This window comes from Sander vitreus, chromosome 13 (genome assembly GCF_031162955.1).
Source record: "Sander vitreus isolate 19-12246 chromosome 13, sanVit1, whole genome shotgun sequence".
Taxonomy (NCBI): Eukaryota; Metazoa; Chordata; class Actinopteri; order Perciformes; family Percidae; genus Sander; species Sander vitreus.
The window spans coordinates 29,671,784-29,696,931 of NC_135867.1; the positions used below are offsets into that span (position 1 = coordinate 29,671,784).

At 42.1% G+C, this 25,148-nt stretch overlaps 1 protein-coding gene across 1 annotated transcript in view; it reads right to left on the minus strand.

Moving 5' to 3' along the window:
- The window catches only part of LOC144527438 (angiomotin-like), a 65,221-nt gene that overhangs the window by 14,013 nt on the left and 26,060 nt on the right, over positions 1-25,148 (minus strand). The window contains exons 6-9 of the mRNA XM_078265444.1: positions 23,997-24,552; positions 22,573-22,717; positions 6,512-6,604; positions 6,045-6,190 (exon numbers count right to left, since the gene is read on the minus strand). Of these exons, the coding sequence (XP_078121570.1) occupies positions 6,045-6,190; positions 6,512-6,604; positions 22,573-22,717; positions 23,997-24,552 (940 nt within the window). The remainder of the gene's footprint in view (positions 1-6,044; positions 6,191-6,511; positions 6,605-22,572; positions 22,718-23,996; positions 24,553-25,148) is intronic.

Sequence of the window (25,148 nt, forward strand, 5' to 3'; positions counted from 1 at the left end):
CTTGCCACTGTATAGCCTTTGTTCTTGCTCGGATTCACTGGAGTGATCTATCTTTCCACTCCATAAACTCTTTGTATGACGGACCTGCCTTCCCGTTGGTTGAAAGACAACACAATCTCGCAAAGCATCATGGGATATTCAAAATGGCAGCTAGCATCGAGCTAGAGGCAAAAATTACGGAAAATTGATAAATTATGGACATCAAGTGGATAAATCTTGGATTTAAGCGTTAGGATTTATTGCTGAACAACTCCGAAAAGAGGCACAACTTCCAGGCTGGATATAAAACCTTCTGTAAAGATCTTTGAGACAGGATGAGTGGGTAAAACTGTGGTAATTGTAGCCTATATGTGGCTGTGTGTGTGTGTGTGTGTGTGTGTGTGTGTGTGTGTGTGTGTGTGTGTGTGTGTGTGTGTGTGTGTGTGTGTGTGTGTGTGTGTGTGTGTGTGTGTCACTCTCTCTGTCCGTCTGTCGGTCTCTCTCTCCATGGCCTGATCGTGTGTCTCGCTGTGAGAAGTCAAGACAGTCAAAATCACCATTAACCTAGTTTTATTTTGAAATGTTTTATTTTTGTAAAGAATCTGGCTGCACTGTGGTTTTCCTGAATGCGATTACCTGTTTGGCTTGACACATTCACTCGTGTCTCACGCAAGAAATAGAGGTGACGCCGAAACGATTGCTGCAGCACCACTCCGCTCCCGGTATGAACAGACAGATTGGATAACATGGGCGCCGAAATGAAAATAGCTGCGCTACGCAGCTATACGCGCCTGGTGTGTTTTCACTGTCAAGAGTGTCACAACTGGACTCACAGCACGTATCTTTCACATCACATTTCAATCTTAATATTCTTGGACAATTATGTTACTTTATGCTACTTTATACACTTACTGACTTACTTTACCTTCAATCTGACTGTGAGCAACTGCAAATAAACAATTTCCCTGAGGGGATCAATAAAGTATTCTGATTCTGAAAAATTAGCTAGTTAAAACTAGAGAAAAATCTATATTGTTTTACTGCAGGAAACATCTGTCTAATATAGAATGTGAGAAATTAAAGAAAATCATATTTAGGCAGGGCTGTAGAACCCTATTGTTTTTCTACAGATTTTTAGGGGTCCAAGCCCGAGTCTGCAAGAACGGGCAATAGCAAAGCTATGCCGTTCTTACAGCAGGGCTGTAGAACCCTATTGTTTTTCTACTGGTTTTTATTTTTATTATTCTTCTCCGCTTAAAACTCAGACTACAGCCTAAACCATACATGGTGGGGGGTTGGCATTTTCAGGAATGGTCCAGAACTCCACAAGGACCTCAGGCGCAACAATTCACCCACTTCCACCACTAGGTGGCGCTATAGCAGAAAAAACCACGTTTGGCCCTATAACTCCCACACCGTACACCGTACATTCAAAAACCATACATCCCCGCGTTCCCTGGATCCAACTGAATCACGTGATATAGGCCAAGCCCATTTCCGCCTAAACTTTTATGCGTGAAAAATCGCGATTTATCAAACCTACTTTTATGCATAACTCAATACATTTAAATGGGAAATTTGCAATTGCAATATCTCTGCCACAGTAAATGCAATCAACACGATGCTCGTTCGGCACGCCGCTCTAAGGCTCTGTACTAAATTTGGCGAAGATCGGCCATTAGGGGGCGCTATAATCAACGTAGAAGTGTTTTGGCCCTTTTACTCAATGTTAATGACATATTTGCAATGGGAATGTACCACAGACCTTGCAGCTCACACTTCTCAATATTTACTGATGTTTGCCTCCTATGTTACGTTTTGGTTTTCGCTTTTGCGTGCTCCTCTGGTTTTTTTACAATAAACAAACTTCTTAAGCCACCTAACAAAGTTTCCACAACCTTCACAGTGGACAAATGCAACTCTTTTCTCTCACTTTTTCAATCCAAAATCAACACCATTCATAGGCGTCGATACCGTGCAATTAAACATTGCAGTTGGTGCTAAGTGGAGCGTCTGTCATAGTGTGATTGGTTATGTCGGTGTCATTGATTCTTAATTTCCCACAAAGCACCCACGGAGGAAAACATAAATCGGCGCTTATGACGCCATTTGCAACAACTTGACCACCTCCCTTGCTCCTTCAACCACCACACCTGCCTCCCCCCTCCACCCTCTCGGTCACTCTCTCATTTCTCTCTGCTATCCCCCGCGGTCAGAGTGGTTAAGAAGTTTGTTTATTGTAGAGCATTCTTAAAGGTGGTCTGTATATGCGTGGAGGTGAACTTTTGATCGCTACATTTGCAACGGTGACGTACTGCAGACCTCGAGGCTCGCGCCTCTCGATATTTACCGACGTTTGCCTCCCCGCCGCCGCGCTTCGGGTTCCGCTTTCGCGCGGTCCCCGGGGCGTCGGGGGCGACTGGCGTGGGTGGCTTGGGCCCCGTCATAACTGCTTGCAGTTCTAGTTATTATTCTTTTTCCTGGCAAATAATTGCCTTTTTGAGGGGCTTAACATATTCCAAAACTCACCAAATTTGGTGGTTGCATCAAGTCTGGTGAAGATTTACGTATTTTAAGGGTTTTGGGAACAGGCACGCAAAAATGGCTTGCTAGCGCCCCCTACAATATTAAAAAAATGTAGCCCCTGCAGTACGTTTAATGTAGACTCACGAAACTTGGTACACAAATGTAGCATGGCAAGCCGCACATAAAATGTCATTGTAGCCATACCCTAAACCCAACAGGAAGTCCGCCATTTTTAATTGAAAGTTCAGAATTAGTGCGATTTTGGCCATTTCCACGTCGTACTTTAACAAACTCCTTCTAGAGATTTCATCCGGCGGACTTCAAATTTGGTCTGTACCATCTCAACACCTTAAAGATTAAAAGTTTTCATACCCCTTTCATACCATTTTAACCGTTTAAGGTAGACCCTTGTGTGAGGTATCATTAAACTCAGGAGATAGTTCCTTATTCATTGGTGATGGTTTGTTCTGCCCCCCTATGCTTAAGCCACGCCCCTTTCATAACTGGTGACCCATTTAAGGTAGAGTCTTATGTGAGGTACCAATGAACTCAGCAGAGACTTTCTTTTTAATTGGTAAAGGTTTTCCCACGCCCCCTGTCACAGCTAATGAACTGTATGACGTAGAGTATTGTGAGGTATCATTGAACTCAGCAGGGAGTTCCCTTTTCATTGGTGACGATTTTCAGTGTCTGAGTGCCGCGCAAATGCACGGTCGCAAGGACCGGCGAACGCCGGTAACCCTGACGTGCGCAGAGGAGCGAGGGCCCATCCATCGCTGCTTGCAGCTTTAATTAGACATTGTTTTTTCTCCACTCATAGAACAGGAAAGAAAATAGGAGTATCTATTCTTTAAACAAATTATGTTTGCTTTGAACTTGTCTTAGAACATGAACACAAGGCATAAAGAGCACAGATTTCTTTTTAGTAAAGGGAAAACTAGAGCATGAAGAAGTTACTCTGTGTAACATACATGCACCCCCTGGTAGCAGCATTACCTTCATCAGGGAGAATTAGCGTCATTGCTGCAGAAACATATGGTACTTGTATATGTGCAGGGTATTTCAACACACTTCGTAACCCTAGGTTAGACACAACAAATCAAATGATAAGAAAGAATCTCTTAGAAAGACAAATAAATAAAATTCTTCAAGACCTGGCACTTATTGATATATAAAGAGATCTACACAAACATAGTAATGTACCTGCAAGACATAATATTTACTCCAGAATTGATTATTTCTTCATTTTTAGCAGAGATCTTTATAAAGTGAAAGACAAAGACCTGACCGGATTAACTATGAAATATATTTCATAGTTAATCCGGTCAGGTCTTCTAGGTCAGGTCTTCTAGATAGAAATCCCAAAACTACTTTATGGAAGCTGAATACAGGTTTATTATTTAATAAGTAGTCCATTCAAAACTAAAATAGGCAAGGAATTAGAAACTTATTTAGAACAAAATGATAATGGAACAGTTAGTCCTGCAATTTTATGGGATGTAGAAAAAGCATTTATTAGGGGGTAAATCATTGCTAAGTGTGCTAGGCTAAAAAAAGACTTGCAGGAACTATTAAAAAACCTGGAGCAATTTCATTCTACTAACAACAACCCTTCTATACGTGAGCAAATGAGGGCTGTTAAGCAGAAGATAAACAAAATTCTTAGTGAGGAAATTAAAAAAAGCTAAGATTCATGAAACAGCGATATGAGGTAGGGCCTAAAGGTTTTTAGGTGCTGGCATGGAGACATAGAAAACAGCAAGAGGAAAATTCAATCCACAAAATTAGGGATCCTATAACAAACAAGTCAAGTCATCAGTTATATCTCTCTGACCTGAGAGTGCACTGATAACCCATCCCCCACTTGCACAATAGATGCGCCCGCCAGCCTCCTCAACAAGTCGACAAGTAGTAACGACCCTAGACCGTATATAAAGACCTAAAAGAGAATTTAATGTTACGTGGCTTTTTTCTTCATTTCAATTCAGCCATTTCCCCGTCAGCAGCACTTGATTCTCCAACGAAGACATCTACCCCTCTATGCTAAAGCACACAGGTACCTGCAGCCATGCATTCAGGAAAGCAAATTTAAATATTGTAAATGACCAAAAATGTATATTAACCGTAGCCTATTTTACAAGGCTACACAGTTCCTGTTTGTGCGTGGTTCAAGTGTCATTTTAAAAGTTACTGAGCATGTTGGTGCCGTGTATAAGTGTATTTGTATATATAGGCCTATATGTGTATATAAGTTATACTTAACCTATTTTCATTATTATATTTGATTGCAATGATACACAGCTCTGTTTAAACTTTATGTTAATAGACCTTTTTTTCACAATTCCTTTGGCAATGTAAACGTCTTTTTCCCATGACTATAAAGCCCCTTTGAATTGAAATGCAATCAGCTGTTTATCCGTGAAGGAGAGAGAAAGAGAAGGAGAGAGCGAGAGACAGAGAGGGAGGGAGAGAGAGCGAGAGAGAGAGAGAGCGAGAGAGCGAGAGAGCGAGAGAGCGAGAGAGAGAGAGAGAGAGAGAGAGAGAGGGAGTTGCGCAACAATCTTTTTTTTCCAAGAAGGGATAGTCAACCGAGATACAATGTGATTCGACTGGGAGATTGGCAGTCTATCCAGGCTCCTTAGATTAAATTGTCACTACTATGTATTTTCGTGCCTTTGTTTTGCTAGTTGTGATGTTTAGTGTGGCTTTATCGTCTGCTTTACGTTTACCTGGCAGATCTTTCACAAACTTGTCCATGCTTTCCTAGCAGTGCAGCAGAACCATGTATTATTTATTTATATTTAGCGTCACCGCGCCCCCCAGTTTGGGAACCACTGATGTAGCCTATGTTTGTATAAACTATTTAGGTTAACATATGTGTATCAGAAAATTAAATATGATTGGTCTTGGATGGGCTAGGCCCACGTGATTTTCTCCCACCCACCCACACTGTGATTTCTATCTACCAGTCAATATGTGGCATTAACAAGATTTTTGTAGCAGAAAACAAGCAGTCCAAGTTGACCAATCAGTTCATATCTCCATCTCTACAGTAGCCCTGACATGTAGTTATGTTTCTGAGGAAGTGCTTTCAGCTAAAGTGTAGACGCAGTGTGGCTATGGCAGCTATGTGTAGCTATAAATCAACTTTTACTGTCTTTGTGAAAGCCCACCCCTCACACGTTCACAGTTGTGGCTCTTGCTGCCATCTATGACATTTAAAAAGTTGTGGTTTCACTACAGCAAGAAGGAATCTCTTCATTTTTAAACTTTAGATATGATCAACGACTGACTTGAAATGTTTAGGCTGCTGTTAGCTGGTAAGATTCTGTCTCTATTTTAATTTAGAAAACATCATGCAGGAATTGTTTTAAAAAAAATGTTTTATGTACTGACTCAGCCTCATCACATTCAGTGAAGGTGGTTGCTGCTTGTTTGTCCCATCTTTTGGATTTTCAGGTTCTGATAAAAATGATAAACAAGCAGTAAACCCAAATCCATCGACCAGATATACAGTAAGAGTGACAGGTGACTCTTACCTCCTCTTCCAGCTTGACCACTTTGGCCTGGGCATTATTGAGTGCCTGGTCTCTGATCTCGATGTGTCTCCTTTGGTCCTCTGTGGTGGAGCGCAGCGTGTTAAACTCCATCTCCAGCTTCTCTTTCTCACGGAGCGTCTCTTTGTCTTAAATGCATGTACAAACACAATGTTTTCCTCCTTATTTTTTGTAAAAAAAAGGTTATTGTTATGCACATCATAAATCATTTATGTTACAATTTAATCCATGTATGGATTAAATGTAACATAAATTGATATAAGAACTACCTGATGTTTTGTGTTTCTTCAGACAATCCAGTCAGATGGATGAAAAAGTTGTCCAGACGCTGACATCATGCCTGAAGAATGCTGGGGGAGTCATTTTGAATGTCCCAGGCTGTGTGTGTGTGTGTGTGTGTGTGTGTGTGTGTGTGTGTGTGTGTGAGTGTGAGTGTGTGTGGTACTCACTCTGTGCAAGCAGCTGGGAGATGGTTTTGCGGTTGTCCTCTGAGCCGTCACACTCTTTAGCAGCTAGCTGCTTATTGGCCGTCTCCATGCGTTCTTTAAAACAACACACAAAACACATGCTCAGAGTTGAGATGAACACACACTAAAATAAAGATTGCTCTCTTAAAGCTTATCTGTATGAGTTTCAGTAACGTCTTTATTTCAAGGTTATGTAAAAATAAAACTGACTTGCATCAAGAGTATATAAAGTATCAGCACACCGTGATTTTGTTGAAAGCTTTTGTCTCGTTTGGTAGTTTTACACATGCATTCGTTTGTATCCCTGAAACCATTTTACATTAACAAATCTACACTGCATGTGCAGGCTTTTATATTTAAGGTGCAGTTGTGATGTACTTTTGCTGTGGGCAGCTGGGAAGTTTTTCAAATGCTACTTTGCTTGCAGGTCTTAAAATACAGATTAAATGAAAATTACCTGTTTGATGAAGGGAAATAAATGCAACAAAAAACTGTACCAATAGGAGTAATTCTGAAATAGAAACAAGACCCCTTGCTTCCCTAATTACTTGTCTACATACTGCCTGTACACATGTACGCCCCCTGCAGACCTGTTAATGTGTGACCTGTAATATTTATTCGTTGACCCCCTCTTTTCTTACAGTCTCAGTACACAGTACACATGGCTGGTTGCTTAGCAAATCACATAAAAAACAAAATTAAACAATCATTGTTTTCAAGTCATCACTCAAGTGATTTGAGATGCAGGATGAGTTTAGCTATGAGCAAGAGTGTTTGGCTTGAAGTAGTCTGGATCGACAACAACTCATTTACAAGATAATCGCCGTAACATCCGTCACCACCAGATCTTTAGCCGGATGTCCCTCGCCTTGCAAAACTCTTCAAGCTAGCAAGCTATTTGCTGAAAATGGCAAGTTTTGAAGAAAATTTGGATCTTGCAACAATGTAGGCCTGCTTGTTTCTTTAGGGGAATTATTGTAAAGATTTACAAAGAATATGTTTACAGCATTTACCTTCTAACTGTGACATTTTGTGGCAGATTGGCGGGATTTGCTATGGACAAAATACACATGGCGATACACTGGTAAGAGCAAATGAGGTTTAACCATGTGTCCGGTCATGTTGTGTCAACAGTTAACTTAATTTAATATTGTATGTGGCGTTTTCTTTTTTGAGGCGCAAATGTTCCACCAAAACAAGTTCCTTCTCAAGACGCATTTGCAGATCCACTGTTGCTTGCTCTGGAGCTTAGTGCTGCCCAAGCTTATTGTAATTGGTTTAAAGAAATGCAAACAACCCAGGCCATGGTTTTCTCCTATCCAGGAGTGTATGTGTAGAGGGGCGAGACCTTACTGGAGATAGGTCTGGCAAGCAAGACTAGGCTTGAAGTTATTTGAGTTACTTGATTAAATCAGCATAATATACAAACATTTGAATAACCCGCCAGTGCCTGCATTACAGTTATAAGCCCACACCAAAAATCACTACAAACAAATTATGAACAGATTTTAGCTGCAGCAGTAACACAAAAACCTCTTGAAAATACTCTTTTCAAACATGTTTTAGTTTAGCTTCTTTTTTGCATATTCTGTCAAATACATGCAGTATATGAGATTGATTCCAGACAATGCTTGGTTCATAAAGTAAAAGTACATATGAATAATGGAGTCTGGTGGGTTTGGCTATAGCGAATTTTCAGTTTCATGTTAAATAAAAAGGATCTGCCGAATGCCAAAACAAATCCTCCTTTAACCCCATCAAGTTGTGTTAATGTTAATGTCCAGGTCTGAAATCTACAAATGAACTATCAATAGAGTGTCGACACTGCACCAAGGACTGAGCTGGTTGAAGACGGAGCAAGCGGTGCCGGAACGGAGGACAAAGGTAGGCTTTTCATTCTTACTTTCAGCCTGGCGGGCTGATAACATGACATTTTAGTGTGGTTGTGCCGTTACATTAATGCGTGGCTCATTTGGGATACGAACACAACCAGTGAAGGTGTTTGAAGATAAGTTTGTAGTCATTAGCAATTAGCCTGCTAGTCGGGTAGCAATTAGCCTGTTAGCCGGGTCTTTAGCTCCCCACTATAATCACGGACCACAAGTTTACTGTTAGCTTCATCAAGCATAGTTTAAAAAAAATAAATTTCAGGTCATTAAAACGTTTGCGCAGCCAGGCTTTTTAGTTAGAAGGGCGCACATCTTACAAGTGGATCAGCTGCTTGAGCTTAGTACCATTACAGACAGAGTTGTAAAATAAATAAAATAATGCTTGATGTCAGCAGATCATTTAGTAGTGATTTGGTAGTGTGATCGTTGGTCGTGGTTAAAGGGACAACATGAGGTGTTGGAGCGAACATGGATTTTTTTTTTCTCTGACAGATAGGTAGATAACATTAGATCTTTGATTTGGTTGGGTCTGATGCAGGCCAGTGGTAATTTGCAGATATTTGTGACGTTGATGGTCATAAAAATAAAAGTGATGTAAGCGGGTTTTCTGTTTGTTGGTCAGTAATATAGCATTAGGAGCGATGGCCAATAAGGAAAGTGATGTTTCAATGCCAGTCAGTGAGTTGACTAGAGAACAGTTCAAAAGGGTAAAGAAAGCTTAGCTCATTGCTGTGGCCGAGGAAGAGGAAATTCCGCTGAAAAATGACATGATTGAGGCTCTACAGTTAGAGGAAATATGGGCAGAACAGGTTAGACAAAAAAGGAGATTGAGTTACAACAAGAGAGAGCATTCAACAACTACAGAATGACAACGAGAGAGCCAGGAGAAGTTGGCCAGGTTAGAAGTTGAGAAAGCTGCAGCGGGACGCTGGGTTGAGCAGAAGTTTGATATTAACCATGCACACGGTTTCATGACATCTTTTGATGAAAGCGCTGTTGAAAATGTTTGAGAAGGTGGCTATGGAAAGTGATTAGCCTTAGGATAAGTGGCCGTTGTTGGTTCAAAGTGGGCTTACTACTCAGAGGGCAGTGGCAGCTTTGGACACTCTTGTGGGCTTCTCTGAGGTAAGCTGTGCTGGAAGCTTACGGGAGCGTCCCTGAAGCTTATAGGCAACAGTTCCGTGATTTGTGACAGCAGTATTTGGATCTGTGGCGAAAACAAGAAGTTTGATCGTTGGATTAGTTCTTGTAGTGCTTTTGACTATCAGGGACTAAAAAACCTACTGTTACTTGAACAGTTTAAAGTCAATTTCCCCAAGGAGATTGAGATCTATCTCAACGAGCGTGAGGTGGACAGCCCGCGGTGTACAGCAGAGTTAGCTGATGGCTAAGAAGTGACCCCCAGTAGTAAAACTGGTGGACTGATTGGGAAGAGAAGACCCCATGACAAGACATCTGGAGAACACCAATAGAAGAAAATCAGTGAGAGTGGAGCAGGGCGCCCTTGCAGTCAGGTAGGTCAGGTCTACCCGAAGGTCGCAATCCCACTCAAAAGTCAGAGCTACAATGTTACTGGTGTTGCGAGTTGGGCCATAAGAAAAGTCAGTGTCCAAACTTTAATGACAGGTGGGGTTCAGCTAAGCCAGTTGCATTAGTTTTGGTTGAAAAGGGAGTTGAAGATGACCTTCATGGCTTTGGGGTTTCACTTCAAAAGGGGCAGTGTTGAGTCTGTGGAATGTCTGCATGTGCCAGTCACCATACTTGAAGACACTTAATCCTGGACCTGGCCTGTAGACCCGTTCGCAATTTGGTGTTTGGGGAATTTCTCACTTGAACTGAGTTAGTGGGTCCTTAGACATGAAAATTCACAGAGGTGCTCGTCCGCCATAGTGCCACGAATTGCGTAATGGTCAAATCAAATATGGCCGCCATCGGCTATGATGAAAATCTATCTTTTTTGTTTCTAAATGTTTATACACATGTAATACCTCTATTTTGACTAATTACGGTATGTGGAATTCATTTCTGATATTGTAATGACCATATTGAGTGATTTTCAACCTTAAAAGATCATGGTCAAGGTAATCTTCCTATTCTGAAGACCTTGGCCATAACTTGGCCATTATTAGGAATAAAAACCAGATGCAATAAGTCTAATTCTACTAAATCTGACATTTAACATTCATTACTTTGAGGTTCTGGCCTGGATGATGCATTGGTGGAGTGCAGTGTTTGGACCTGGCGTGATAGAGTAGATGTTAAATGGTAGTCATTATGTCCGGGCTCTCACTGGGATGCTGATTATGGAGGATGTGATCAGGTCGCTCCAGTGGGAGATGTTCTGGCAACACAAGGACAAAGCAAAATATCCAGTGCTAGCACAGGTAGAGGCACTGCACACTACACTGGCTGCAAATCAACGTTGCCCAGAGCAGTTTGAGGCCTTCATTGAACAAGTGCAGACGTTGAATCAGGACTTTCTGGAGTTTGAGAAGGAGTGTGAAGCGAAGTCAGAGCTCTGCCAATTCTTTGAAGTTTGGCTGGAATTGGTGGCCGTCATCAAAAATGCTGTAGTCTCCGATAGAGAAGGAAACTGGAACCTACACGTGGCTACTATAGAGGATTCTATGCCAATCTTTGCAGAATGTGACTGCATAAACTGCCTTTGTCATGGCTCATGGTATCTTGAACAAATCAAGGTGCTAGAGTTCACACATCCTGAGCTCTACCGGCGCTTGTCTATAGGCCAGTGGGTTGTGCAGGATCGCCCTGGCTGGTTCTGTGCTGTGGGAGGTGACATCAAGGTCGAGCAGACCATTCAGCGAGTGTCAAGGGGTCCTGTAAGTCACTATGTAGTAGGAGCCACACACAATGCAAATGCTGTAGCAGAGTTTGAGCTCTTGTTTCATGAGATTGGGATGATCACTGATATCCTCAACTTTCTTACCAACAACCACACTCTGAAACAGACAGAATGCCGTCTCCTGCATGTACTGAGCAACACATTCAACCTAAATGTTTAAAAGCTGCTGGACTTTGTGCTAGAGCGGCAGAATCTATACTCAGTGAGAGTCAATGTGCCTGTTCCACTGCACAATCTGCTCACAGCAGGCTGTTGACCGAGGTGTCGCTCCTCGCTTGCTCAAACTGTCTACAAAATGGGAAGCATATCTACTGCTCGTACAGGCGGGAGAGGTTAGTTGAGAAGACCAAGAAAATTAGCACAACTGTATCAAGGAGAAAACTACCTCAGTTCACCGAACAACCACAGAAGCTGCCACAGCTGGTGGCGAAGAGATCCTAGACCTGAACTTGATTGAGAGGATGATGCCAAGTTGCTGGTACATGTTGAGTGGGCTGTTTGTGTGAAGCAGTGCAAGAGAGTTGTCATAGTCTCCAATGACACAGACAAATTTGCATTGCTTCTCCACTACAGCCCATACTCGAGATGAAGGAGATCTGGAAGCAGTACGGCACTGGTGAGAGGCGGCGAATGCTTCCACTCCATCAAGCGTTCTCTTGTCTTGGAGCGTCACTGTCAAAGACAGTGATTAAAGCACATATCCTGACTGGAGAGGACTGTATGAGCAAAGTGGGGACAAAACATGCTGCTATGGCTTCTGACCCTGTCCAATACTTAGCCAACTTTGGAGAGGCAGACACCTTGACAGAGCAGCGTTTGCTGAGAAGTACTTGGTGCGTGTCTGGGCTGGGGCCAGGTCAACTACAACAGCTAAGACATTTGATGACATCAGGGTAGAAATCTACAACAGTGGAAGTGCTGGAATTGATGCTCTCCCTCCCACAAGTAGTGGGATCAGAGGCCACATCCTACGAGGGGCTTTTCTGGTTCATACGGCATGCCACTTGCTTGCAACAGCCAAGGACCCCAAAGCAAGACTAGAGCCAACGGAACATGGATGGAAGGAGCACTTTGGCACACTCCTGCCATCAAAATGTCTGAAGCCCTTACCACCAAGTCTGCTCAAAGTATGTAAGTGTGACAATCGCCGATGTGGCTGTCGTGATGCTGGAGTTGAATGCACCGTATTCTGCCATGGAAAAAAATAAAAATCATCATGTAAAACCCATCCCACTAACATGAATGCACACATCCAGTATACTTTAAGAGAAATCACACTATATGGTGCACTTTTAGTTAATTTGGTATGATGTAATTTGTATAATTTTTATTGCTACATAGTTTTATTTGCACCCAATAGTCTTTTTTTTTTCAAATATATGTTTATTGATCAAACCTCAAAAAGCATTACTGGCTGTATCGGGGATGTCCAAAGGTAGCAGGTTTGACATTTTTCTTGTTTTTAAACAGTGCACATAAATTCCCACCCGCCCCACCATCTCCCTCTTAGTCTTCCCCTTTAACCAGATACTAAACATGTATCTTCCATCGAACTAACTTTTCCACCCATCCCCCTCCCTCTCGGCCCGTCCCAGTGTCCTATTCATTGTGATGCACAGGATTGTACAGACAGGTACAGGAAAAGAAAATTGAATAGGTAATTAAAAAATAAGTAAGTACACAGATAGTAAAATACAATAAATAAGTAAATGAATAAAGAGTAAAAAAAGAGAAAAAAGGGGGGGAGGGGTCAACCAATGGTTGAGGATAGATGGTTTGTATAAGAAAGGAAGGGGTCCCAGGTCTTATGAAATGTCTTCAGGGATCCTCTCACAGTATGTTTGATCTTTTCTAGGTGTAAAAATGACATTACTGCTTCTAACCAGGAATTTGTGCTAGGCGGCTTTGGGCTCTTCCACTGTAGTAGTATTTGACGCTATCAGAGCAGCAAATGCAATAACATCAGCTTGGTAGCTAGTAAATCTTCCCATAATAGAAGACACACCAAATATACTAATCAAGGGGCATTGTGATATAGAGATATTAAAGACTATAGAGTGGGTGTCAAAAAAAGATGTCCAAAAAGAGTGTAGCTTAGGGCAAGAAAAAAAAGTGTGTGTGGGGTTTGCTGGAGATTGAGAGCACCTGATGCAGAATTCATCTGTATCAGGGAATAGTTTTTTCAGTCTGGTCCTGGTAAACTGAAGTCTGAAGACCACTTTGAATTGAATGAGACTCATACGTGCACAAGTAGTGTTCATTCTAAGTAAAGCTTCTCTCCACCAGACCTCATCCAGTGTGAGACCTAGCTCATTTTCCCAAGCATGGTCTAAAAGAGGAGAGAATTGAGATGAAAGAAGACCATGGATTTGAAGAGATACTGTTTTGTGATACTGAGGAGGACATGATATTTTCTAACAAAGTTTTTTCAGGTATTGTAGGAAATGAAGTAAATTGTGTTTTGGTGAAACTGCACAACTGGAAATATCTGAATAGACCTATTTTTGAAATCCCAAATTTCGTGGCAAGGTCAGCAATGTTTCCAAAGGTCTCATCTACGTAAAGGTCACTAAAAGAGACCAGACCCATCCTCTTCCACTGTGCAAATGTTTTGTCTATGCTTGAGGGTAAGAACAGGTGGTTATTGCATATGGGAGTGAGGTCAGAAGGCGATTTTAATCCATAGTGATTTCTAAACTGTTTCCAGATTTTCAGTGAGGAGAGAACAACAGGATTATTGGTGTATTGGGAGGGCCGCATAGGAAGAGGTGCAAAAAGTAATGCAGGGAGTGAGGTTGAAGTGCAAGAATTAGCTTCCATGACACACCACAACATGTCTGGGCTATGGCACCATTTATTTAGCATCTGAATGTTAGCGGCCCAATAATACAACAACATGTTAGGTAAGGCAAAACCTCCTGCCAGTTTGTGTTTCTCCAAAATTCTTTTCTGAATCCTGGGACTCTTGCCAGCCCAGAGGAAGGACGATATAATGCTATCCAGAGATTTGAACATTCATTTTGATGGTTTCAATTCGGCCAACAGGTGAAAGGGGTAATGTGTGCCATCTTTGAAGGTCTAATTTGATATTTTCAGTCAGTTTTATGAAATTATTTTTATGAAGGGAATTTAGAGAGTGGGAGATATTAATGCCTAGATACTTGAAACCGTTGGGGGGAAAGTAGAAGGGCAGACCTCCCGGAGCGATGGATTTGGCAGACTGATTAACAGGAAAACAAAAACTCTTAGCAATATTCAGTTTGTACCCTGAAAAAGTACCGAATGTCTTCAACAGATTCACTATTTCATCAACGCAGTTTACAGGGTCTTGTACATACAGCAATAGGTCATCGGCATACAATGACACTTTGTGTTCCATGCCTCCTCTAAGTATACCTGAGAATACTGGAGAGCCTTTAAGGGCTATAGACAGGGGTTCTATGGCCTGTGCAAATAGTGAAGGTGACAGGGGGCATCCCTGCTGTGTGCCACGTGTGAGACGGAAGGGAGAAGAAATTTCAGAATTTGTTTTGACGCTAGCTACGGGGGCCGAGTATAACAGGCGAATCCAAGAGATGAATTTGGAGCCAAAACCAAATTTGTGTAGAACTGTAAATAAGTATTGCCATTCTACGTGATCAAATGCCTTCTCTGCATCCAGGGAAATCACCATCTCTGGAGTTGGAGAGGCAGAGGGAGAAAGAACCACACTCAGAAGTCTACGCACACTACTGGAAAGCTGACGGCCAAGAATAAAACCTGTTTGGTTGTCTGAAATGATACTTGGAAGACAAGTCTCAAGTCTGCGTGGCAGCACTTTTGCCAGCAGCTTTACGCCATTGTTAAGCAAGCTTATGGGTCTGTAGCTACCGCATAGATTAGGGTCCTTATCTTTCTTTAATATCAGAGAAATCAAAGCTTGATTGAGTGTTGGAGGAAAAACACCCTGTTCTAGAGAATCATTATAGACTTCTAAAATTATAGGAGCAAGCTGTGTAGATAATTTCTTAAAGAACTCCACTGGATAACCATCTGGGCCAGGCATTTTATTACTCTGCATTTGAGAAATGCAGGAAGTAATTTCTACCAGTCTTAGGGGTTCGTCGAAGCATTTTGCCAGTTCTTCACTTATAGTAGGAATATCTAAGTTATTAATAAAAGAGTCCATAACAGAGGTGTCAGGAGGGGGCTGTGATTTCTAGAGCGTAGAGTAAAAGGAAGAAAACTGAGTTTATTTTTGATGGGTCGGTAGTCAGGTTTTGAGATGAGTCAGAGATTTGTGGTATAAAGCGCATTGATGTCTCAGTTGTGAGGCTAAAAGGCGGCCAGCTTTATCCCCATGCTCGTAATAAGTTGCTCTTGTACGTCTTAGTAGGTATTCTGCCTTCCCTGTTGATAGTAAATCAAATTCAGTTTGCAGCTGCAGATGTTTGGTCGTTAAATCTGGATTAATTGTTGAGGCCTGCTGTCTGTCTATATCTAATATTGCGTCTGTTAATTCTTGCTATTTCGATCTTCTGTTTTTAGTTAAATGTGCACTACAAGATATAATGTCCCCACGAATAAACGCTTTTAGCGTTTCCCATAGGAGCGATGGGGATACCTGATCGGACCTGTTTGTTTCTAAGAAAAAATCTATGTTTGTGGAAACAAAATCACAGAAATCTGCGTTAGCTAGTAAACCTGCGTTGAGCTTCCATCCTCCTTGATGCCTGTGTGAACTTCACGGGAAACAAAGGTCTAAAATGTGGGGTGCATGGTCAGAAATGACAATGGCAGTGTATTATATAGAACTAACAGAAGGTAGAAGGGCCTTGTCGATAAAAAAATAATCAATACGGGAGTAGACCTGATGAACAGTGGAGTAGTATGAGAAATTTTTAGCGCTAGGGTGAAAGAAACACCAGGGGTCAACACAGCCAAGTTGATCCATAGAAGCTGATAGAGACATTACAGTAGGTGTGACTGATTTGGAGTGAGAGCGATCAATGGCAGGGTTAGTAACACAGTTGAAGTCTCCTAATATTAACTTGTGGGTATCCAAATTTGGTAGATGTGGACATAAAGTTTGGGCTCTTTAAGTGTGAGAAGACTTTGGAACGTTTAATTTGCCCTCCTAAGCCACGTACATTCCAGGTAATTACTTTAATATGATGCCCGTTTAAACCGCCTAGTGTCACGTTGGCGTTTGTCATTTAAAATATCTTGGATATCTGCAACAGAGTAAATTTAGACTGTTTGATTGGAAACCGCAAAGCACCCTTCCATAAGCAATGGACCGTGGTATAGTGGGAATAGGGGAAGGAAGAAGAAGAAAAAGAAAAGAATGTAGGACACCTACGTATTGCCCACCCCCACCCACACAAAACCCCAACATACCAACTGGAAACATAGTACAAATATCTGATGCTCGTCCATAGAAAGCGGCGAGCAGCCATAGTCAATGTACATACAACCGATTTTTCATGCGGTGTTATCTGCTCCTAAAAGGAGGACAATTTAGCTTGTTAGCAAGCACAACTGGATCAGCCAGCCAAGAGATAGCTGTCACCTGAGGTTAGTAGTGTTGCTGTTTGGTTGATTTAGCGTTCCTCCACGGTAAATTTCTCCGAGGAGAGGATGCACTCTTGGTAGAATGCCTCGGCGTCTTCAGGAGAGTTGAAGACGTGTTCTCTGTTGCCGTAGGTGACACGGAGACGGGCTGATACTTGCCGAATTTCACTCCTCGTTTGTAGAGAAGCCCTTTGATCTCATTGAATGCTGAGCACTTCTTTGCCACTGCTACGCTGAAGTCCTCGAAGATACGGATTCTGTTACTGTTATAGGAAATTTCTTTATGAGATTTCGCGCAGTTCAGCACAGTCTCTTTCTCGATGTATCTGTGGAATCTTACGATAAAAGGCCGCGGTGGATCTCCAGGCCATGGCTTGGGCTAAAGACTGCTGTGAGCACGAGCCAGCTCCGGTGGATCAGAAAGTAATCCACCAAGCAGGGTAGAAAACATTTTAGCCGCAAAATCCCTAGAATCCTTCCCTTCAATGTTTTCTGGTAGTCCCAGCACTTGTAGGTTTTGACGTTTTGATCTCGATTCCAGATCTTCCACCTTAGCCTTGAGCACGGCATTCTCCTGAATCACTGACTTTAAATTGGATTGTAGCCCACCCACGTCACTTTCTATCTGGGTTATCCGGTCACTGTGGTCAGATAGGCTAGTTTCCATTTCTCTGATTGTGGATGCTTGAGTCATCAGGGTCGCTTCAATCGACTGGACTGATGAACAGGATTGTCTGCCATGTTGTTAGCACAAACTTTAGCACTCTGATTTGGAGTTTGAGTCAACGTCCGCTGTTTCTTCCCACTTTGCTCATCTTCTTGTCACTTTCGAGTAGCTATATCCTACGATACTCTCAGAAATTGAAGACTGGATGGCGATAAAGGGTATTCATACAAATAATCTGAAAGTTATAGGAGCACAGACAACGCATGTCCTAACACCACATTGCGTAACCGGAAGTCCCCCCCAATAGTTTTATTTTACATCATTGTACTAACACCCAATTAAAATACAAGTTCAAAGGGGATGTTTATAATTGTTACGTTTCTTCTCTTCATGTCTTGTTATAATTAAAACAAATCATTGTGGAAAAAAAATAAAGAAAAAAATCTTAATCGAGTTATTGAAAAATGATGTTGACATTGACATTTCAATGACAAGATGATCCTTAATTTTAAGAACAATATTAGCAATGAATGTTAAATGTCAGCTTTAGTAGAATTAGACTTATTGGATCTAGTTTTTATTCCTGATAATGGCCAAGTTATGGCCAAGGTCTTCAGAATAGGAAAATGACCTTGACAATGACCTTTTAAAGGGGTGATAGAATGATTATATAGGGTATTTTACACTGTTCCTTAAGGTCTCCTAATAGGGTATGTAATATTGGTTGGGCTGAAAATTGCCTGAATGCTATTTTATTAGGCCCTTAACTACCCTGTGAATATTGCTCTATTTGGAACAAAAGCTTTTCTTCCAAATATGGTATGCTCATGAATATTTAGATGAGCTGCGCGCTGATTGGTTTGAGCGAACCCCATAGAAACACATTGGAGACAAGACAGCAGGTCTCATATTTCAGACACTGCAAAGTTATACATTGTTTGTCGGGCTATTTCGTTATTAAATTCACTTCTGAGACTTTTTTAAGCGAGAAATCAACTATATAAAGCTCAAATATGGGCCGTTTTACGAAAATTTATGGCTAATTGCAAATGTAGTAAGACGTGTCAGACTTTAGGAGCTCCACACAGTCTGACGAGAAAGTGGCAACCTCCATACCCTGTTAAAGTCACTGTTTCTCGGTTACTGGACGACCGGTGCTCAGGGCTCCGCGGAGCTTCGGAGCTGCAAGCTAGGCTATGTGTCCCATTTAATCCTATGGGAAAAGATCGTTGCTACACTTTCGGCATAACTTTCGTATATTTACAGTTTGAATTTAATGAATTTTTGTGAACATTAGGGGTTTCGTTAGCTGAGACTGTCCCTCCAATCCTATGTAACAGGTCGCGGCTAGTTGGCTTCATTTTCAGCGTAATTCGAGTATATTTACAGTTTGAATTTCATCACGCCACTTATATAACCCCAAGGTCTTATCAATCAATCAATCAATCAACATTTATTTATATAGCACTTTACAGTAACCAAAAGGTATCCAAAGTGCTTCACATCAGAAACCAAGACTAAAACACACATCATATAACATATCATACAAATATATAAAGCTAACAATGGTGTCCGCTTTGAATTTAATGAATTTTTGTGAACATTAGGGGTTTCGTTAGCTGCGACTGTCCCTCCAATCCTATGTTTACAAATCGCGGCTAGTTAGCTTCACTTTCGGCATAATTAAAGTATATTTACAGTTTGAATTTCGTCACGACACTTACATAACATGTACCCCAAGGTCTTATAAAGCTAACTATGGTGTCCGATTTTAATGCATTTTTGTGAACATTAGGGATTTCGTAAGCTGCTACTGTCCATTCAATCCTATGAATCGCGGCTAGCTGCAGGCCCTGGAGCTCCATCAGGGCCTCAGCATTTTGTAGTCCAGTAACCCAGAACCGGTGACTTTGCACGGGTATGGAGCGCCGCGGGCTTCCCTTCGTGACGGAGGTCCAGCTAGCTCACAGCGAGCCGGAGTCTATGAAGAAGGACATGCCGGGCGGCGAGGTAGCACCGGCCGCTGTCACGTAGCCTGCTGAGCTCCTGCTGAACTGCGACACACAGTCGGACAAAATTTGTAATTAGCCAATTTTGAGCTTCTATGTATGTCCTATTTACCCACCGAACTGTCGTTATTCAACTATGACAAGGTAAAATCAGTTTTGCATTCTATCACCCCTTTAAGGTCAGAAATCACCCAATATGATCATAACAATATCAGAAATGAAATCCACATACCATAATTACTCACAATAGAGGTATTACATGTGTATAAACATTCAGAAACAAAAAAGATAGATTTTCCTCATAGCCGATGGCGGCCATATTTGCTTTGACCATTGCGCAATTCGTGGCACTATGGCGGACAAGCACCTCGGTGATTTTTCATGTCTAGGGACCCACTAACTCAGTTCAAGTGAGAAATTCCCTCAACACCAAATTGCAAACGGGTCTACAGGCCAGGTACTGGATTAACTGGGGCAAAATAGACCCTGCTCCTGAAAAGGGTGGTGGAACTGCTGATTTACACCCTTACTGGGCAGTTTTCTGTAGTGTGAGGGGTAGGTGGAGGATGTGAGAAACAAATCTCAAGAACCGCCGTTTTCCATCTGTGTAACATTAGGCCTATTCTGTCTCAAAACGATGCAGAAAACCTAGTCCATACATTTGTTACTTCGAGGCTGGATTCTGGCTATTGTAATTCCTCACTATGAGGATGCTCAAACAAGTCCCTTAAGACTCTCCAGTTGATCCAGAATGCTGCAGCGTGTGTACTGACAAGAACTAAGAAAAGAGATCAGATTTCTCCTGTATTAGCTTCTCTGCATTGGCTTCCTGTAAAATTCAGGATTGAGTTAAAAATCCTTCTCCTGACCTACAAAGCATCTTAAAGAGCTCGTAGTACCCTATTGCCCCACTAGAGCACTTTGGTCCCAGAATGCAGAGTTACTTGTGGAGAGTCTCTAAAAGTAGAATGGGAGTCAGAGACTTCAGTTATCAAGCTCTTCTCCTGTGAAATCAGCTCTCAGTCTGGGTTCGGGAGGCAGACACTGTCCCCACATTTAAGAGTAAGCTTAAAGCTCTCCTCTTTGATAAAGCTTATAGTTAGGGTTGGCCCAGGTTTGCCTTGGACCAGCTCTTAGTTATGCTGCTATAGTTTTAGACTGACGGGGGACTTCCTATTACAAACTGAACTCTCCATCTGTGTGCATTCATGTCCTTTTAATGCATGTTACTAACCTAGCTCCGGGAAACTTATTCCCCAGAGTCCTTATGCTCTCTCGCCTCACAGATTTGGTGGTTCAGGTGGCACCTGGATCGTTTTTGGCAGCTGCTGCTATGGTCCTGCTCAACCCCGCCTATCCCGCCCTGCACTGCATCTGTACATTTTCCTGAAATAACTAATGAAATTGAATTGAACTGAACCTGTGTGAGGAAGGCCAGGGAGGTGCCAAATGAAGCCTCATGAATAATTTTCTGAGCCCACTGGATAGTGCTCTCTGTTCAAAAAAGAGTTGAAATTCTTCAACCTTTTTCATTTAAACCAAGGGCGCCATCTAGTGAACTCAGAAAATAAAGAAAATGGTTTGCAAGGCTTCATGAGGTTTCATTTGGCCATCACTACTGTAGTGCCTGAGGGCTATTTTGTTAGGGACAGTCTCTTTCTGAAGTGGAGGCCAGCTGTGGGACCTGCCAATGAGGAGTGGGCCAGTGTGAGCAAGTGGTACTGTCCAGGAGTTACAGTCAGGAGGTGAAGCAACTGGCTCATGAGTCATCTCTTGGTGGTCACTTGAGCACAAAAAAGACCTTGACACTTCCTTTTCTGCCCCCTATCTGATCTGGCTCCTCGATAACAGAGCTCTCAACCTCGTGGACGACTTCACAGCAAAACTACTGAAAATGGCTCTCAAACTTTTTGATGAAGATGATTGAGCGTGCGCACAGGTCTATTGCGGCAAAGCCCACAAACCCACTTAAGGCATAAACAGTATTGTTACTACTTGTCCTTGTTTATATAGTTAGAGATCTGATTCTGTTGTATTAACCCCTTAGTTTGTCTCTTGCAGGCCGGTGGAAATTTGTTGGACTAGAGTTTTTGAAATGAGGGTGTATTATGCTGGCACACATTATTTGTAGGCTAATGCAAATCAGTCAGATTAAACATTTTAGGTTAAAAGGTGTCATTTCACTTTAAATATCACCTTGATGGGTGGAAAAGAAGAAAAAACATCTAATTTGGCTCCAAATATTTTCTTTTGTCTTTTTTATTATTTTCTTGTATTTTTTCTTCTAATGTACCTGTATTTAAGGATGAGCAGATGGTTTAAGACCTTCTGTTACGGGCTCTTACTGAAACCACTGAAATGTATGGTAATGAATGAGCTAGTCAAAGAGAGACACTTGGTAGGTAATTAACGCAAGGAATTATTTTTAACAACCTAGGAAACTTGCGCTACTGTCTTAACATCAGACATTTTTGGGCACAGACATTTAGATGATCTGGATACTCCCTTTCTGCCACATCAGAGCAGAGGTGGCCCATCTGTACATCGTTCACTAAGTCAGAAGTAACTGTACTTTCTTACATAGTTCTGTATGTAGTTGTGCTTTTCTTTCTTTTGTTATAGTTGTTCGTTCTATACACACCATGGAGGCAGCATTGCCGTGAATGCTTCGATTTGATTGGATGACTTACTTCGTCGGATCAAGCCTTTCATTCACCATAAAAGAACTCATCTTAACCTAGTAAGTTTACAAGAGAGACTTGCAATCACTCTGAGAATCCTGGCATCCGGTTGTCGGCAAACTCGTTCAAGCCTCCCGTTTCCGCATTGAAAAAAAAGAGCCGTGAGCGACCTCTGCTCGCGCGCCATAAATCCGGCAGGATATTACATCATTTTGACGTCACGATGGCGCGCGCCACCTTGGATGCGGCTAGTATACAGTACGTGTTAGGTTGTAAGGTAGTTATATATCAGAATCAGAAATCTGATATGTTGAATTTGCAATCGGTTGCAGAAGAATTGCATTATTATTGCATGGTTATTGCACCTCCCTGCTTTCTCACCTCGGAGATCCCTGTTAAAGTCGTGCAGCCGGCGCACCTCCAACTCCAGCTTGTTCCTCATGGTTTTCTCCAGGGCCTCCCTCTTGGAGGAGGACTTGGCGAGGTTTTCATATGCCTCTGACACCAGCTGGATCTCTGTTTCCAACTGCCCACAGAAACAGGAGGAATGAAGACAGAATGAGTAAAGGAGATGCATCAAACTGTTATGCAACTGTGTTTACTTCTCAGCTGAATATCCATATTCACATCCAACTACGGACATGGGTCAAACCTGGCCTCACCCAAACGCTGTTTTTACAGCCTGAGTTTCACTTTTAACTTATCTTTAACATATGTAAAACGGTGGACAAACAGGAGCAGCAATTAAGGAAATATCATTGAACACCTACTTAAAACAAACTTCAAGGACTGCCTTTGTTCACCTGCGTAACATTGCAAAAATTAGGCACATTCTGTCTCAAAACAATGCAGAAAAACTAGTCTATGCATTTGTCACTTTGAGGCTGGACTATTATAATTCCTTATTATTAGGATTCCCAAATAGGTCCCTAAAGACTCTACAGTGGATCCAGAATGCTGCAGCTCGTGTACTGACAAGAACATCATATTTCACCTGTATTAGCTTCTCTGCATTGGCTTCCTGTAAAATCCAGAATTGAATAAAAAATCCTTCTCCTGACCCTCAAAGCTTTAATTGTCAGACAGCATAATATCTTAAAAAGCTCATAGTACGCTATTGCCCCATTAGAGCACTGCGCTCCCAGAATGCTGAGTTACTTGTGGTTCCTAGAGTCTCCAAAAGTAGAATGGGAGCCAGAACCTTCAACTATCAGGCTTCTCTCCTATGGAACCAGCTCCCAGTTTCAGTTTGGGAGGCAGACACCGTCTCCACATTTAAGTCTAAGCTTAAGACTCTCCTCCTTTGATAAAGCTTATAGTTTGGGCACCATGCACTGCTACTGCTATTATAACTAGTCATAGTTCTATTATCTTTACTGTTAATATAATTGCCACTGTTCATCATACCATTCCATTATACCCACCTCTATAATTATTATGAGTCATATTTCTTTCTCTCTCTCTCTCTCTCTCTCTCTCGCTCTCTCTCCCTTTCCCCCCCACCGGTTGCGGCAGATGGCTGCCCACCATGAGTCAGGTTCTGTTCGAGGTTTCTGTCTGTTTAAAGGTTTTTACTAACCACTGTTGCACCAAAGGCTTGCTCTTGGGGGGAACTGCTGTGTCTCTGTAAATTTTAGCGTGGTCTAGACCTCTAAAGTGTCCTGAGATGACTTCTGTTATCATTTGACACTATAAATAAAATTTTATTTAATATAATACAGTGTACATATGGGTACGTCAGTATTATTTTAAGACAGACAAACACATTTTACCTATCTTTATAGCTTTTCACCAGTACATGTTACCTTGTGCAACTTCGTGACTTTCTCGCGGCAAGCCTCCATCTCCTGCCTTAGCATCCTGTTCTCCTCCGTTAGCACATCCACCATCTGGTTCGCGCGCACCATCATAGCAAAAGGCTCCCCCTGCAGGTGGGAGTAGGAGTGCGGATGGGGAAAATGTCCAGCCTGTACTGGCAGTTGGGGCTGGGGAGGTTCTTGGAACTGCTGCTGCTGCTGCTGTTGTTGTTGATACTGATGGTGCTGCTGATGGTGCATCCTTGAAGTGGAGCCATAGGGGTCATGAGGGAAAATGTGACCTCTTGGTGGTGGGTGAATAGGCCCCATGGTGAAGGGCGCCCCTGGCTGGTAGGGACCCTGCGTACTGCGGGGCCCCATGCTAGGAAAGGGCTCACCCTGACTTTGTGGGTGCTGGTGAGGGAAGGACGGATGGGAGACACTGAGCATGCTGCTTAGGGTTGAGGACTGGGTGCGGGACAAGGATCCCATGGAGGTGACAGAGGAGGTGGGACTGTGCTGATGAAGGGGCCTCTGGAAGTGGACCGAACCCTCCTTACTGGACCTAAGGAGAGATCAGCTGTCTGATTACACGGTTGTTGTACTCAGCTGATATGTAGTGTTAATGTACATAATCATAAGACATAACACTAATGTTTTAGGTGTTATAGGCTGACTGGTTGTTTTTTCATTTATTAGGGGCCGGGCAGCTCTGCAGGAATTACGAAGTCTATCTCTCTGTTTTTCTCAAAAACTGTAAAACTAATTAAATGTCCTCCCAGTTTTTCCTAATTTGACACCAAAATTGCTCCACTCCTTCAGACTGTCCTCGACAAACAATTCAACCAGATTTCTGAATAATCAAAAATTGAGCCCGAAGTGCATCCAAAGGTTTTACGGTAAACAATACTGAATCAGCAACTGTAACAATAATCGATATTGATATAGTTTATTTAATTTATTTTCTGTCAATAGCCTAATCAACTAATCCAGGGATCTTCAACAGGGGTCCGGGTCTTAAATCCATCTAATATGGGCTGGGTATCGAACCTCAATACTCATTTCAATCAAAATGTGTCTGGAGCATTGAGTTCTGAAAGCAAGCATTGAATGGTGGTTGGTCAAGTCTTATTTATTAGGGGTCCAAGCCCGAGGCTGTAG